Genomic DNA, 16,630 nt, shown 5'->3' with positions numbered 1-16,630 from the left:
TTTCATATCAATGAGGACATTGTATTGCCATCGTTGTGTTTTAAGCCGAAGCACCCCAAGGAGGTGGCCCATCACGCCCTCGATGTGGTTAGGGCTCTGGAGGTGTACTTGCCTGCCACAGCTCCCTTTTAGAAGTCAGACTCACTGTTTGTCTCAGTGGCTGGTCCTAAGAAAGGCATGACGGTCTCGTCGGCCACCATTTCGAGGTGGATCAGACAGATTGTAGTCCAAGATTATGCCTTGAAGGGGCAGGTGCCCCCCTTTCCAGTCATGACCCACTCTACAAGAGCAATCGGAACGTCTTGGGCCTTCCGACACCAAGCGCCTGTCACTCAGGTGTGTAAGGCAGCGACCTGGTCGTCTGTCCATACGTTTACCAAGTTCTACAAGGTAGACATCCGTGCATCTGCTGATGCTGGTTGTGGCCATAAAGTTTTGCAGGCGCGGCCGTGTAGTTGCAATTGAGTTTTTTCCTGTTCTTTCGATAAAAACGCAATACTGTTTTGTTAATGCTCTGTAGCATTACCTCCGCACTGTTGCGGTCTTGGGGTTCGCTTCTGTTGAGTATACCCGGTTATATGGTGGAGTTTTTCCACATACTGCTGTTTTGTGTGGGTTTAGTTTCACTAGTTCCCACTTGCCATGGTGGTTGAACTTTTTATACTGTTTTTTTTCCCACCCCTCGTTTGGCACTGCTTGGGGACGTCCCATTTAGTTACAGAGAGGAGCTGTGTCAGTCAGTGAATATAAGAGAAAATAGGATTTTTTTGTACTCACCGTAAAATCCTTTTCTCTGTAATTCACCGACCGACACAGCACCCACACCTCCTTTTTTTCTACTTTATACTGCTTGTTGACGTACTGAAGCTGCTGGGAGCAGTGGGAAGGGTTGATAGCACAGGGTCCGCCCCCCAGGGTTGGGATTAAAGTTCTGTGTATTGTGTAACAATTTTGCCTAGTTTCTCCTAATGGCAGGCTATACAACCCATTTAGTTACAGAGAGGAGCTGTGTCGGTTGGAGAAAAGGATTTTACGGTGAGTACAAAAAATCCGTTTTTTTTTTTTTGCTAGAAATTTACTCAGAACCCCCCAAACATATATAAAAAAAAAATTAACAGACACTCTAGGGAATAAAATTGCGGTTGCACGATATTTGTGCAACAATTTTTCAAATGCATTTTTTTTGGGGAAAAAGTTTCATGATTTAAAAAATAACAAAACAGTAAAGTTAGCCCAATTTTTTTATATAATGTGAAATATGATGTTACACCACGTAATTTTGATACCCAACATGTCACGCTTTAAAAATTGCGCACATTCATGGAATGACGCCAATCTTCGGTACTTAAAAATCTCCATAGGCGACGCTTTAAATTTTTTACAGGTTACATGTTACAGAGGAGGTCTAGTGCTAGAATTGTTGCTCGTGCTCTAACGCACGTAACAATACCTCATGTGTGGTTTGCGCAGAGTTTACATATGTGGGTGGGACTTGCGTGTGTTTTTTATGCTTTTTAAATAGTTTCTTTTTTGATCACTTGTTCCTATTACAAGGAATGTAAACATCCCTTGTAATAGGAATCGGTTGTGACAGGTTCTCTTTATGGAGAGATGCGGGATCAATAAGACCCCACATCTCTCCTCCAGGCTGGAAAGCATGAGATTGGGGGGGGGGGGGGGATCCAAGATTTGCTTACCAGCCGCGATTGTGGCTTTGTTTACATCCGTGGCGTTATAACGTCGCACCCCGGTCTCCGACTATCATAGAGATGACTGGTCACCGGAAATCTCTGGTCGTCATCCGGCGGCAGACGATTTCTTCTCTGGGTCCCTGATGGCAGGAAAGAGCCCGGAGAAGCACCGGATGATGGCGGGGGACGGGTCGATCCTTGATCATTCTTGTGGTGCACAGAATCACTGGATGAAAACAAGGATATCCGAATGATGCCTGTAGCTGCAGGCATCATTCAGATATTCTCACTGAAAGTCAATGACATCCTTGGGCTGGAAGTAGTTAATGAAGTTTAAACATGAATTCTACCACAGTGTCTGCAGCTCTAGAGGTCAGTAAGGGCTAGTTTTAAAAGAGAAGTTGGGGTTTCTCACTTGGGGGATGCACTATTGGTCTTCTGCCTCTACACAGCTAAGCAATCAAACATTGCTGATCGCTTGGTTCTCCCCTCTGCTCACTGTCACTGTCCTTATACTGGGATGATGCCCACACCTGCATTCCACAGCCATATGCAATTTTAAAGTGATATGTTGGGTATCTATTTACTCAGTTTAACATCATCTTTTATATTTTGCAAAACATGTGGGTATTGTGTTTGTGTACAGTTAAATTCAGTAAAGTGTAGTGCACAAATAATTTGACATTAAAAATGCAGCACCCATCATTTTAGTCTATAGGGCCTCAGTTAAATAAAATATGTTTGGGTTCTAAGTAATTTTCTAGCAAAAAAAAATAATGGATTTTAACGTGTATGTAAGACATGATAGAATTGGCCCAGTAGGGAAGTGGTTGGACATTCATAGTGTTTGAAAAGAGGCAAGTGAACCCTTGGAGTTAATAGCTTGTTGAACCTCCTTTTGATAGCAGTGACTTCAAACAAGTGCTTTTTGGTAGCTCTGGATCAGACCTGCAAAACGATCAGGAAGAATTTTTGATCATTCTATTAATCCTATAATGCCTCTTTTCTCTCCTACAGATAATTATTTGTATTATGCTCTCTGCGTGTGACCTGTGTATTAACCTTTTCAACCATATCCTGCACATCTCAGTATTAACTTTTTTCATCTCCTTCCTGCTCCTGTATGAACCAGTACATTAACCCCATCTCCTCCGCCCTCTGTATGACCTGTACATTAAGGCTGCCTTCACACTGAGGCACTTTACAGGCGCGATAGCGCTTAAAATAGCACCTGCATAAAGCGCCTGTAAAGAACATCTCCTCTCACTCCAGTGTGAAATCCCGAGTGCTTTCACACTGGAATGGTGCGCTGGCAGAACGCTAAAAAAAAGTCCTGCAAGCCGCATCTTTGAGGCACTGTAAGAGCGGTGTATACACCCTCCTACAGCGCCCCTGCCCATTAAAACAAAAGATTTTAGCGGGCGCTTTACCACCAACGCCCCAGTGTGAAAGTAGCTTTAATGTATCTAATGCACCATTCTCGAGCTCCATTTTAACCCCCTCAGTACTAGCATGCTTCTTTATTTGCAAAAAAAATTGATCACCTTGTGGTGTTTTGCTTTCCAAAATTTCTGAGGTTTTCACACTTTTCTGGCATTTTTATTTTAACAAAAGTAAGGGAAAAATAAATTTCCACTTTTTTTTTTTTTTTCTCTATAATAAGATTTCTTTCTTTTTTTTTTTTTTTTAACCAAACAGCAGTTATTAAATACCACCAAAAGAAAGCTCTCTGTAGCCAAAAATTTTTAAAACTAATTTGGGTACATTGTTGCATGATGGAGTAATTGTCAAACTATCATAACAGTGAAAACTGAGAAACTGCCTGGTAATAAAAGGGTATTGCAGGCTCATACTCAAATGGTTTAAGTATAACCAAATGCAAATTTTATTTTTTTATTTTGTTTAAGTTTTAGATAAAATGGAGAGAATTTGGAACACTGGTCAGGTTTTTATTGCTGTCTGTGCCCCAATGAGGGAGATTCATGCTCTATTTTGAGTTGTAACTGGAATGAGAACACCAGTTATGGTGACACAGGTGACAACCAGGAATTTCCTCACTTCCTGTTTTGGCTATTGGAAATGAAGGAAAAACTCCCCAATGGGACACGGAAGGCAAACAAAACTGACCCTCCCCTTGCTCTATCCAAAAATTGGAAACATGTCTTTAGTTCTTTAATGTGTGGGCTACCTTCTGAAAAAAAAAAAAAAAAAGCTTCTCATTGGTTTCTCATACCTTTTTGTAAACTGAATTTTATCTATATCTCGTTGGTAGCTCTAACCTTGCTCTTTCATGGTTTAACATGACCTTTGCCAATGATGTACCTCAAATACTGTCTGTTGGCCTGAACTCTGGGGTGACACTTTCTTAGCAAAAGTTCTCCAAGAGTCTTCCAGGACAGCCCATTAGACCTAGGGCTCGTCCTGCCAGGACAGGAAACCCATTAAACCCCACAGATAAAAAGGTGGTCCTCCAGGCCCAATGTCCGTATTAGTGTTTCCTCCGGACCAGGGGGTAACATGTTTCCTAGAACCTGGTTCCCCTAGTCTCATGAGCATTGCTCCTGTTGGGATGGGGAAATTATTCAGCTTCTTTTCAACCAGTGCGGCACTGGGTGATTGGGTGGTTGTTGTCCCCTGTCCCCTCAGTGCCTGGGGAAGGCCAGGACCACCGCGTCGTAGGCCTCAGTGCGGGTTGCATAAGCCTTCTGACAGCATTGCTGGTATATGCTGGGGAAAGACTTAGCCGGGGGGGGGGGGTTGTGGAGGCGGGCGTAGCTACTGCGCTCAAAGCTGGCTCACAGGAATTACCTGGCAGGGTTACTTCCGGGGCAGATAACGACATTGCCATGTGCCCGAGATGCTGGTTCCAGTCTCCATATGGCGCAAACAGAGGATGCTGGTTTTCAAAAGTTGAAGACCCAGCAGAGGCTGTGGCGCACCAGAAGGACAAGATGCATTCCTATGCAGCACCTACAGTGGATGCAGGCCCCAGCACCTTGCAGGTAAGCCTGTAGTGTTTTCACCCTCCTTTTGTATATTCTGTAAGTGTCGTCGTCCGTCCGTCCCCCCTTTTTTTTTTTGTGGCTTAAATTGCACTGTGGGTCGCTTTTGTTACTGACTGAGACTCTGGACAAGCGCAGCCACCTAAAAGGAAATGTGCGGTTTGTACAAACAAATTGAGCTCCTCATGAAGCAAAGCAGTTTGCTACACTTGTTTAGACAGCCTAGTCAAGGATGACCCAGTACTTTCCTTTCAGAAAATGCTGACTTCATTTAGAGATGATCTAACGTCAACGTTCAGCTCATTTAAAGCCCTGATTGCTAAGATCCAGGTCCCCTCGCAGGATCTCCAGATAGAACTCCAGCCGGTCCTAGTGCTTCACAGCCAAGTGCAGAGAGTGAGGAATCTGAGGAAGAAGCCAGATCTACCTGTTCTACTCTGGAAGAATCAGGGTCAGATACAGGGCCCAGGTTTGGAGATTCTGTCAGGGGCTCGAGGTACAAGCTGTCATTGAAGGATGTTGATGACTCTCTATACCAGTGGTCATCAACCCTTACCTCAGGGCCCACTAACAGGCCAGGTTTTATGTATTACCTTGGGAGATGCAGACTAGAATACTGCAATCACTAAGACACAAATGATATCACCTGTTATGTATTTCAGTTATCTTGCTAACCTGGCCGGTTATTGGGCCCTGAGGGTAGGGTTGATGACCACTGCTCTATACGACCCTTGATAGAGGAGAAGGTACAAATGTCTAAACGTGACCTTTATGTACGAAGGTTTGCATAGTTCACTTCTTGATACGATGAAACTGGATTGGTAAAGTCCAGAGAAACTTTTTAAATTATCTGTAAAAAAAAAAAGGTTTCCGTTTGAGGACACAGAGCAGCCTTGGAACAATAATCCCAAATTAGACACATCTCTGTCAAAAATTTGAAAGAATATGGACCCAGCATTTGACAAAATGGGCACGCTTAGGGATCCGATGGATAAAAAAGGAGATATCCTGTTACACAGGGCCTGGGGGGACTCTATTGTAAGTCTAAATCAGTCCTAGTGTCTACTTGGGCAGTCAGAAACCTAGAAATTTGGTTGACACAAATACAAACGCATCTGTCGGCAGGAACTTCAAGGGAGCAAATTCTGAAGTCCTTCCCTCTCCTTTTTTGGGCAGTGTTTTTTTTTTTTTTTTGTTTTTTTTTTTGTTTTTTGGCATATTCTTCCACAGAGTCGGTTAGAATGACATCTAGGACCTCGGCCTTGGGGAATCTGGCCAGAAGAAGCCTTTGACTTAAAATCAGCATGCCTTCCCAATAGAACAATGCCTTTCCCGAGAATAAGCCAACAGGCAGAAAAAAAAATTGTTGCCAAAGTAGGCAGCAGGGTTCAAGGGAAAAAAAAATAGGCCCAAAAAGCACTGGATGGGCACAAAGGCGGCGGGGGGGGGGGGGGGGTGTGATTAACATTCCTCAACAACCCGCCAGGCCACAGTGACTCATGTCTCCAAGTGGGAGGAAGATTGAGGGCTTTCCTCCTGCAGTGGGCAGCAGTCACCTCCAAGTTCATGTAGCCTGGACCTAGTGATCAATGGGTACAGGCTGGCGTTCTCTTCCCAGCCACCAGAGAGATTGGTCACCTTCCTTCCATCCCCAAGATCAGGTTAAATGCGATGGCCCTGGGCCTCTAGATTAGAGACTTAATAGATCAAACAGTCCTGATCCTGGTTCCCTGGTCAGAGGGCTTTCATTCCGATATTTTTGTTATTGGAAAGCCGCCGGGAAAATATCAGCTTATCCTGAACCTCCGGTCTCTAAACCGCACAATCAGGTACAAGCATTTTCATATTGAAACTGTTTCCAATCAAAAATCTGCTTTACCCGAACTGCTTCATGTTGGATTTGAGGGATGCCTATCTGCACATCCCTATACATCCAGCTTTCCAAAGGTTCTTGAGACTAGCTGTCAAGATGGGGGCAGAGATCGGTCACTTTCAATTCCAAGCCCTCCCCTTTGGGCTGTCAGCCCTGCGCTTCTTTACAAGGGTAGAGTCTCCGCTGCTACCAGGTGTCAGGACAATTGGTCCCTTCATCCAGAAATCTTTGTGGAACTTACCAACAGATGGGGATCGGAGCAATTGCAAAACGGACATTTTTTTTTTTCCCTGAATCCGGAAAATCAATCAGGGATCGATGCTCTAGCAAATCCTTGGCCATTCAGCCTCTGTTATGCCTTCCTGCTGATCAGACTAATTCCCGAAGTCCTCTGGAAGTTTCTTCTAGATGAGGCAGGTCTCATCTTAATAGCCCCTTTTTTGGCCCAAGAGACTATGGTTTTCCCTGTTGCAGACTCTAGTCGCAGAGCCTCCACTCAGCCTACCCAAGACAAGACCTATTGTCTCAGTGTCCAGTATCGCACCCACAGGTGGCTTGCTTAAACCTGACTGCTTGGTATCTGAAGAAAAAGATGCTAAGTGCCCAGAGGTTTTCAGACAAGGTATTAGAGACCCTGGTTAACTGCAGAAAGCCAGTTACTAGAGCTATATATTCCAAGGTTTGGAACTTTTTTAACTCATGGTTATCTGAAAACCAAAGATTAACTCATACTGTTCCATCAATTTTGGAATTTTTTTCAAGAGGGTGCCGACGGGGGTCTTTCCATTTTAGTAATTTAAAGGTACAAGCGGCAACTATCAGTGTTTTTTTTTTTTTTTTTCCTCCAGTGTTCTTGTTCTTGGAAAACGCCACTGTAGCTAGATTCTTTAAATCAATATCTAGGTCCAGGCCGGTATTTGTTAGGTGTCCTACCTGGAACCTGTCACTGGTGCTTCAATTTGGTAGACTTCACTTTTGAGCCCCTAGAGGATATTGCAGTTAAAGGACTTACCTTAAAGACTATTTTCCTTGTGGTTATTACCTCAGCTTGTAGGGTGAGTGAGTTACAAGCCCTTTCAGTTAACGAGCCTTTCCTCACAATCTTTGCAGATCGGATTGTCTTAACGACAGAGCCGTTTTTTTTTTTTGCTAAAGTGGCCAGTACCTTCCACAGACTGCAGGATATTGTACTGCCAACCTTTTGCAGCACGCTGAAGGGGGACTGAGAAATAGAATTTCAGTGTTGGTTTTCTTTTTTTAGAATTCTTCTGGCCTATCTAGAGGTCACCAAGAACTTTAGGAAAACAGACACCTTTGTTTTCTTTAGTTTTTTTGTTTTTTTTTCAGGAGCACAAAAGGGAAAAGGAGCATCCAAAGCCACCTTGGCTAGGTGGATAAAGCAAGCTATTTCAGAATCCTACAAGGTTAGGAAGATACCGCTGCCTTTTTTTCAATGCACACTCAGCAAGAGCCTTGTCTGCGTCTTGAGCTGAAGCCTCGCCGAAACAAATATGCAAGGCTGCCACATGGTCCAGTTTTTCAACCTTCGTTGAACATTATAGCCTGGATTTCCTATCTTCTCAGGAGCAGGCGTTTGGTCGTAAGGTCCTTCTGGCAGTTGTCCAAAAAGGAGAAAAACCCCCAATAAAACGGGACTTTATAAGTGACTGAAAACACAAGTAACAGATATTAGTACAATATTTTATTAAATACAAAAATTATCTTTTAAATATGCATATAAAGCATTTAGAAAAATGCATCATCACAAACAGCACAATATGATACATAAAATGGCTCAAGCACACGTCCATCCCGACGATTGTTTCAGGCAGATCCTGCCCTTCTTCAGGGGATTTCTAGACCTTATACAGAGCCCACAATAACATTTTAATCTCTCTGATATTCCACGTGACATGTGGTGATTTGAGACCCCGACAAGCTGGTATTCCTATGAGCCTGAATGCCAATGAACCCCAACAAGGGTCACACAAATGGTCCAACCCGCCAGAAAGGGCCAAATGTTCTCAAATAGATATGTCTCAAAATATCCCACTGATCAATCAATGCAATCTGTAAATGTCCGCCATGGACAAAGCAGCTGCAGTGGTAGAAGTATATTCAGCCGACTTAAAACAGCTGTGTGTGTGTCCATACATGTGGAGAGCAGCCTACCGAAAGATTGCAGGATATCCCCTGCATGGCAAGCAGACAGCTTCAAGATTCAAATTTTATTGTGGGCTCTGTATAAGGTCTAGAAATTCCCTGAAGAAGGGCAGGATCTGCCTGAAACGATCGTCGGGTTGGACGTATGCTTGAGCCATTTTATGTATCATTGTGCTGTTTGTGATGCATTTTCTAAATCCTTTATATGCATATTTAAAGATAATTTTTGTATTTAATAAAATATTGTAATATCTGTTACTAGTGTTTTCAGTCACTTATAAAGTCCCATTTTATTGGGGGTTTTTCTCCTTTTTGTACAAAATCTATTTGGGATGTGGTGACTGAGAATTTCCTGCGATTTATTGGGATTCTTTTTTCCTTCTGGCAGTTGTCCATCCCTAGACTGGTAAGTTCTGGCTCATCGTCTCATGGGCTGTCCTGGAAGACGCTTGGAGTGAAGCTGAGTTAGACTTATCAGTAACTTTTTTTCTGAGAGTCTTCCAGGACAGCCGGATTCCTATCTGGTTATGTGTAATATGCATATGTTTTGCAGGTATGTAGGTACTACGGTTCTTGAGAAATACTAACACAGGGCCTGAATGACTGCCCTTTTATCCAGTGGGGGTTAAAGTATTTCTTGTCCTGGTAGGAGGAGCCTTAGGTCTCATGGGCTGTCCTGAAAGACTCAGAAAAAGAGTTACCGGTAAGTCTAACTCGCCTTTTTATCAGTAAAATTCTGCAGGAAAGTAAATGCTATTTGTGACAAGACTATTTCCTTTTAATGTCTGCCATTGTACAGTCACCCAGTTGTGCTTCGATGTGTGAAGGCCTGAAATCATTTTTTGCAGCATATTAGCTGAACTTCCTACCTTTTTTATAGAAATCCTTCATTCTGTTACACTTTATCCATCCCTACAGGGTTGTGATTAATATTTGAGTGTAGGTCTACTCTAAGTGAAATTGCATATGGTACTATGGTAATACTCTTATTTTCCTTTTACAGGAGTGGGACCGTAAAGCGGAGGAAGCAAAACGTGACTATGAGAAAGCAATGAAAGAGTACAATAAAAATGCCCCACCCCCTGAAGTTTCCAAGAAGTGAGATCTGTTTGCTTTTTTTAAGGGTACAATAGCCCTGTTGTCGCCAAATTATTGACTGTATTTATCCTGCTATTTCTATAAGGGAGAAGAAGTCAAAAGGAGAGAAGAAAACCTCAGAAAAGACTGAGAAGAAAAAATCTGGGAAGGCTGCCTCTCCTGCTAAAACACCCGTTAAAACGAACACAGTTAAGAGTAAAGAGTTTGTATCCAGTGATGAGAGCTCTTCAGATGAAAGCACACATAAAAAGGTTGGGTTTCAGATACAATATTATTTTCACTTTGATTTAAATTGGACCTGTGATTTATTATTAGGTTCATTATGTTATGGGAGTTGACCCTTTTTTCGTTAAGGGTTAAAGAGTTTTAAGGAATTTTAGGCTGTGAACGTTAAAGCACAAACTATTTTTTCATCTACAGAAGGTGGCCAAAAGTTTTGAGAGTGACAAGTAGTTTAACAAAGTCTGCCACGTTAGTGGTTTTAGATTTTGTGTCTAATGTTACTATGGTATACTGAAGTATAATTTATAAGAATTTCATGTGTCAAAGGCTTTTATTGACAACTGCATTAAGTTTTTATGTAGAGTCAATATTTGCAGTGTTGACCCTTCTTTTTCAAGACCTACAATTTGCCCTGGCATGCTGTCAATCAACTTCTGGGCCACATGCTGGCTGATGGCAGCCCATTCTAGCATAATCAATGGTTGAAGTTTGTCCGAATTTGTAGGGTTTTTTTTTTTTCACCTGGCGCTTGAGGATTGACCATGCGTTCTCAATGGGATTAAGGTCTGGGGAGTTTCCTGGCCATGGACCCACAATTTTGAGGTTTCCCAAGCCACCTATCGCTTTTGCCTTATGGAAAGGTTCGCCATCATGCTGGAAAAGGCATTATTAGTCACCAAACTGTTCTTGGATGGTTGGGAGAAGTTGCTTTTGGAGGATGTTTTTGTACCATTCTTCCTTGCTTTGTTCATTGTGAGTGAGCCCACTCCCTTGGCTGAGAAGCAACCCCACACACGAATGGTCTCGGGATGTTTAACTGATGGCATGACATAGGACTGATTGGTAGTGCTCACCTTTTCTTCTCCGGACAAGGTTATTTCCGGATGCCCAAACTGATGGGGATTCATCAGAGACAATTACTTTACCCCACTCCTTAGCAGTCCATTCCCTGTACCTTTTGCAGAATATCCGTCTGTCCCTGTTTTTTTTTCTGGAAAGAAGGGGCTTCTTTGCTGCCCTTCTTGACACCAGGCCATCCTCCAAAAGTCTTCTCACTCTGCATGCACTCTCACCTCCCTGTATAACAGTGTGAAAATTGGTGTTGAGCAAACTCTTTAAGTGTATCTCAAAATTGAAGTGATATATAATTTGCCAATAAAATAAATTATAATTACAGTTTATAAACACATACAGTGCTTCACATTGTGCAATTCATTGCAGAAGAATATAAATTAATGAAATAGATAAGTTTATTCTCCGATGATGTGCCAATTATACATAGTGGTGTGTTTTTTTTTTTTTTTTTTTCCCCATTGTGGGGTTTCTCTTCAAGATCCTCAGAGCACAAGTCGGATCATCATGATCTGACTTCTATTCAAATTAATGGACTGAAAGTCAGATCAGTTAAGACGATTCTCATAGGGAACCATTTATTTTAAATCTAGGCAGAGAAACACTCCTAAAAGTTAGAGCGACTAAACGCACATCAACGCCAATGCAAAAAGCTAATAAAAATGCATTATTACTGTCGCTTTTTCCTTGCGTTAGTAGTGGCTTTGGAGCTAGTTTTTTCTAACGCCCTGTGTGCATGAGGACTAAACCACTCACTTTGATCATCACAGCAATTGTTTCATTTTATTTACAAGTGGGTAGCGCAGAGGTACACTTGCACACTCTCACCTGCCTCCTGCCATTCCTGAGCAAGCTCTGCACTAATGGTGCCCTGATCCTGCAGCTGAATCAACTGTAGGAGATGGTCCTGGCGCTTGCTGGACTTGGGCACCCTGAGGCCTTTTTCACAACAATTGATCCTCTCTTCTTGAAGTTCTTGATGATCTGATAAATGGCAGATTTAGGTGCAATCTTAGTAGCAGCAGTATCATTGCCTGTGTATCCCTTTTTGTGCAAAGCAATGATGACCTCACGTGTTTCCTTGCAGGTAATCATGGTTAACAGGAAGAACAATGGTTTCAAGCACCACCCTCCTTTTTAAAGCTTCCAGTCTGTTATTTTAGTTTCAATTGTTTTTATTGAGTTTATCAAAAAGAGGTTACAAATATACATGGTAGCAAACCAAATCAAAGATAAAATAAACTTTGCAAGGAAAATACATTACTCCATCAGCATTAGTGATTTCCAGCCTTGTCTTTGTCAACCTGTGTTAACAAGAGAATCACTGTCATGTCAGCTGGTCCTTTTGTGGCAGTCCTTTTGCATCTCTGCTGCCATCCTGTTTTTGTTATCTGTGGAAATCAAGTGCGAGGAGATGGGGTGGTGTCCACGCACCTACTTGGTGTCCAGGGTCCTGCTGTTCTTAGAGTGGGGTAGACCAGAAGTTGGCCTTAAAGAGGAAGTAAACCCTGATGAGTTTGCTTCCTCTTTCATTCCCTGCAAAGGTAAAGCATAATGGACAACTATGCATCGCATAGTAGTCCATTACGTGTCACTTACCTGACACAGGAGCCAGTGATGTCACCGCTGTCCCCTGTAGTCCGGCGCATCCATCTTCTCTGGTCTCGCTGCTCCGCCGCTGTCATTCGGGCGAAGCCTTCACGCATGCGCACGGCAGCCACCACGCGCGACATATTGCCGTTGACAGTGCCGCGCTCAGTGCGGGCCGCTGTCTATGGCGCATGCACCGTAGACAGCGGTGCCTGTCTTTCGGCAAATATCTCCTAAAACGTGTAGGTTTAGGAGATATTTCTTAAACCTACAGGTAAGCCTTAATCTAGGCTTACCTGTAGGTCAAAATGTGTTGTAAGGGTTTACAGCCACTTTAAGCATCATCAAGGGACAGATATCAGCCTTGGCTGTCTTTTTTCCAACCACCACTGGCATCTCACTCTTTAGTAAGCACCGTTGTGCAAGGGGTCTGGCATGTAGTCCCTCCGTTGTGCCCACCTTTACCTCCGTGGGATCTGAACCTGGTGCTATCGGCATTTCAGAAACCGCTGTTTGAGAACATCAGGGAAATTCCTTTGTTTATGCTCTCTCAGAAAGTGGTCTTTCTAGTGGCCGTTACATCTACCAGGAGGGTTTCTGAACTGGCGGCCTTGTCTTGCAAGTCGGCCTATCTAGTTATCCACAAGGATAAGGTGCTGTTGCGTCCTCAACCTTCTTTTCTGCCGAAGGTGGTTTCGGCTTTTCATCTCAACGAAGACATTGTGTTATCATCTCTGTGTCCAAAACTGACACACCCTAAGGAGGTGACCCTCCATTCCCTGGACGTTGTCCGGGCCCTAAAAGTATATCTGTCTGCCAAGGCTCCCTTCCGGAAGTCACTTTGTTCTTTTCGGTAGCTGGTCGGAAAAAGGGCTCGTACTCTCGTTGTCCACCATTTCCAGATGGATCAGACAGATTGTGGTCCAGGCTTAGGCCTTGAAGGGGCAGGTGACCCCCTTTCCTGTCGCGGCCCATTCCACCAGGGCATTTGGGACCTCTTGGGCCTTCCAACATCAAGCGTCAGTCGCTCAGGTGTGTAAGGTGGCAACTTGGTCGTCTGTCCACACTTTTACAAAGTTCTACAAAGTTGATGTAAGAGTTGATGTCTGCTTTTGCCGCAAAGTTTTGCAGGCGGCTTTGTAATGTTGCAATTTTACACTTTCTTCTTAAGAGAAAGTTTCCTTTTGATTGTCAATGCACTCTGCTGCATATGTTGACCGCAAGTTCTGATGCGGTTGTTTCAGATGGTGACTCCCCGTTAGGGAGCACCTCTGCTTGTGGGTGAAGTTATGTTGCTGTTCCCACCCCTCGTTATGACACTGCTTGGGGACGTCCCTACTGTCAAGATTAATGGAGCTGTGTCCGTCAACGAACGAAAGAAAATACGATTTTTGTACTCACTGTAAAATCCTTTTCTCTGAAGTTCATTGATGGGCACAGCACCCTCCCCCCTCCTATTGGTTTGCGTTAGCCTGCTTCCTGCAGCTTAGTACATCAACAAGCAGTATGAGGGGTTATTACCCGAGAGACCGCCCCCTGGGCGGAACTGTACAGCTCTGTTTTTCACATGTATTACATGTTATGCCTAGTCCTCTCCTGAAGGTGGCGAAAAGGATTTTACGGTGAGTACAAAAATTATTATTATTTATTTATTTTTTACAAAAAGTTGTCACCAAGCGAGATATTGCTTACACATGCCATGGTTATATGTGGAATTGCACCCCAAAATACATTTTGCTGCTTCTCCTGAGTACGGGGATGCCACATGTGTGGAACTGTTTGAGAGCCTAGCCGTGTACGGGGCCCCAAAAAAATGCCAAGATGTCATAACCCCCCCCCCCCCCCCCAAATGACCCCATTTTGAAAAGTAGACACCCCAAGCTATTTGCTTGAGGCATGTTAAGTCCATGGAATATTTTATATTTTGTAGAGCCTGTCAAATTCAGGGTCACCCCAAGGACGTCAGAGTTCATTATCGTTGAAATGCATGAACCGCAAGATCTGCTCATATCATGTCCTGGCCATGGAGGCATAGAACACCGGAGTATGGTGAATTGGGTCAATGGACTAATATGACCACAACTCACTCTTTTTCGTTATGCCCATGAGGTGGGATAGGCCCAGGAAGGTTTTAAATTCAGAAACCGTAATAGGTTTCCATTCTCTGGCAAGGGACAACTGGGGATTAGAGGCAATGAATTAACCAGCATATAAATTGCTTTGGTACACAATAGATCTATAGAGATCTTCGGTGAAAAACGGCAAATAAAAATCGAAATTCCGGATGGCCAGTGAATGAGGGAAGTACAGGTGCTGCAGAAGTGGTGGGTTCCCAATTAGGATTGGCGAATGCAGCAGGAAGGGCACTAAGGGTGCGACGGGCCTGTCTTTGTCTTGGTGGCAGCGGTACACTGCTTATGCTTGCCACCTCAGCAGCTTGAACTGCACTTATGGGACTCGCCATGTCACCAAGTGTTACTGCAGTGCTGGATGTATGACCAGGATGTACTAGGCTGCTGGTGTTTGCCAGTTCAACAGAAGGCATAGCGGCACTAGTACTGGCTCTCCATACGAGGGACCTGCAGGTCTTGCACCTCAACCACAGCAGAACGACTGGTCTGGTACGCCTGACCTTGGCAGGGATCACAACTCTGTTGTCAGAGTGCTGCTGCTGTCGAAGTCCTGAATCTGACAGATGAGTGACTTCCTCTTCGCTATCTGTCATGCTCAGAAACGTGTAGGCCTCTTCACTAGTGTAAAATATATAAAATTTCAACTCGTGTTGAATGGTGAAAAAACTGAAAGACTAAAGCAGCTGCCATACACAACGTGCTGTTCACTACAAATGGAAAATTATAGAAATGTGACGCTCGCAAATATTATCAAACGTGTAACCAATTGTAAATAAGTGAAGATGTGAATGTACAAAACAAAAACATGTAACTAAAGTCCAAATGTGCTGAATATTTTGATCCCCAATGGGGAGAAAAAAGTGCAATGGACAACAGATGCTCCAGTACTTTTCAGGTGCAGACATGCCACCCACACATGTGTCCCCACTCACCAAATGTCGATGACCCTCAGCTTTGCAGTCTGGCGGTTGCTTCAGGCTTATGTGATGGTATCCAGAGAAGCTCAGGAGTGGTGTTGAGTACATCAAAGGATTTCTTGTTGGAATTTCTCAGCAGAATTGCCAGGCACCAACAAAGGACAAAAAAATTTAACTGATAGTGAAAAGTACTGTTTGAGAAGGGATTTATTCCATATACAAATGGGTACTTACAAAATAGTTGATAAAAACAGGCATGTAAAGGGATTAAAGATGGATCCTGACGCTGCTCACGGCATGCATTCCAGAAACCAGCAAGTGTGTTCCAAGGAGCAGGAGATGACGTCAGTGCCACCGGAAATACGTCGACATGTTTTGCCAACCTACGGGGGGTTATAAAAGACCTTCACTAGTCTACCTTTGACTTGACATTTTGGTCTCTAAATTTACCGGTACACTAGTGAGACTCACAGGTGGAAAAAAAAAACCTCCTAGGCTGTCAGCCTGATTCAAGCGCTACTAAAAAAAACTGTTGGCGTTTGCAGGGCTCGGACTTACTCTGCGAACGCTGCAGTTATGTGTATTGTGTTTTCTGAAAGTAATCAATACTGCACTTGGGGGGGCAGGGTGAAGGGGCTAAACGCAGGTGCTAGCAGGTATCTGGGTTGATCCCACAAACGCTGCGTTTTTGGGAATCCTAAACTGCTGGGGACGCTAATATAGTTGATCAGATATTGATCCGTTCAGATACTATACTACTAAGAGAGGCGTATGGAAGGTGCGTGCGTGGGTCTTTGTGGTACTGGCACTAATGTGACACTTTCTGGGGCGACACAGACCATATCTGACACTAAAACCTAACTTTGATCACCCTCTGTGTAATCAGGGGGGTTAAACCTTTATTGGGTAAAATACGGCGGTTGCCCTGACGCTATAAAAAAAATATCTAAAATGCGTCACCCATGACACGGGGGTAATCAAGGGGTTAAACCTTTATGGGGGTGGGGGGGCTAGACCTATCTGGGCCTAAGACTAATTACTCTAAAACTGACTTTGTCACTAATGACACTAGTACAGCTATCAAAAAAAA

At 43.6% G+C, this 16,630-nt stretch overlaps 1 protein-coding gene across 1 annotated transcript in view; it reads left to right on the top strand.

The window, feature by feature from the left end:
• SSRP1 (structure specific recognition protein 1) overlaps positions 1-16,630 on the top strand; it is a 196,805-nt gene that overhangs the window by 160,211 nt on the left and 19,964 nt on the right. The window contains 2 exon segments of the mRNA XM_077493187.1: positions 9,733-9,827; positions 9,913-10,078. Coding sequence (XP_077349313.1) covers positions 9,733-9,827; positions 9,913-10,078 — 261 coding nt within the window.

The sequence above is a fragment of the Lithobates pipiens genome, unplaced genomic scaffold (assembly GCF_037356315.1).
Source record: "Lithobates pipiens isolate NorthernLeopardFrog02 unplaced genomic scaffold, aLitPip1_a1.2 Scaffold_19, whole genome shotgun sequence".
NCBI classification, from domain to species: Eukaryota; Metazoa; Chordata; class Amphibia; order Anura; family Ranidae; genus Lithobates; species Lithobates pipiens.
The sequence above is the reverse complement of the archived record's forward strand: the minus strand, read 5'-3'. Positions and strand labels throughout refer to the sequence as shown.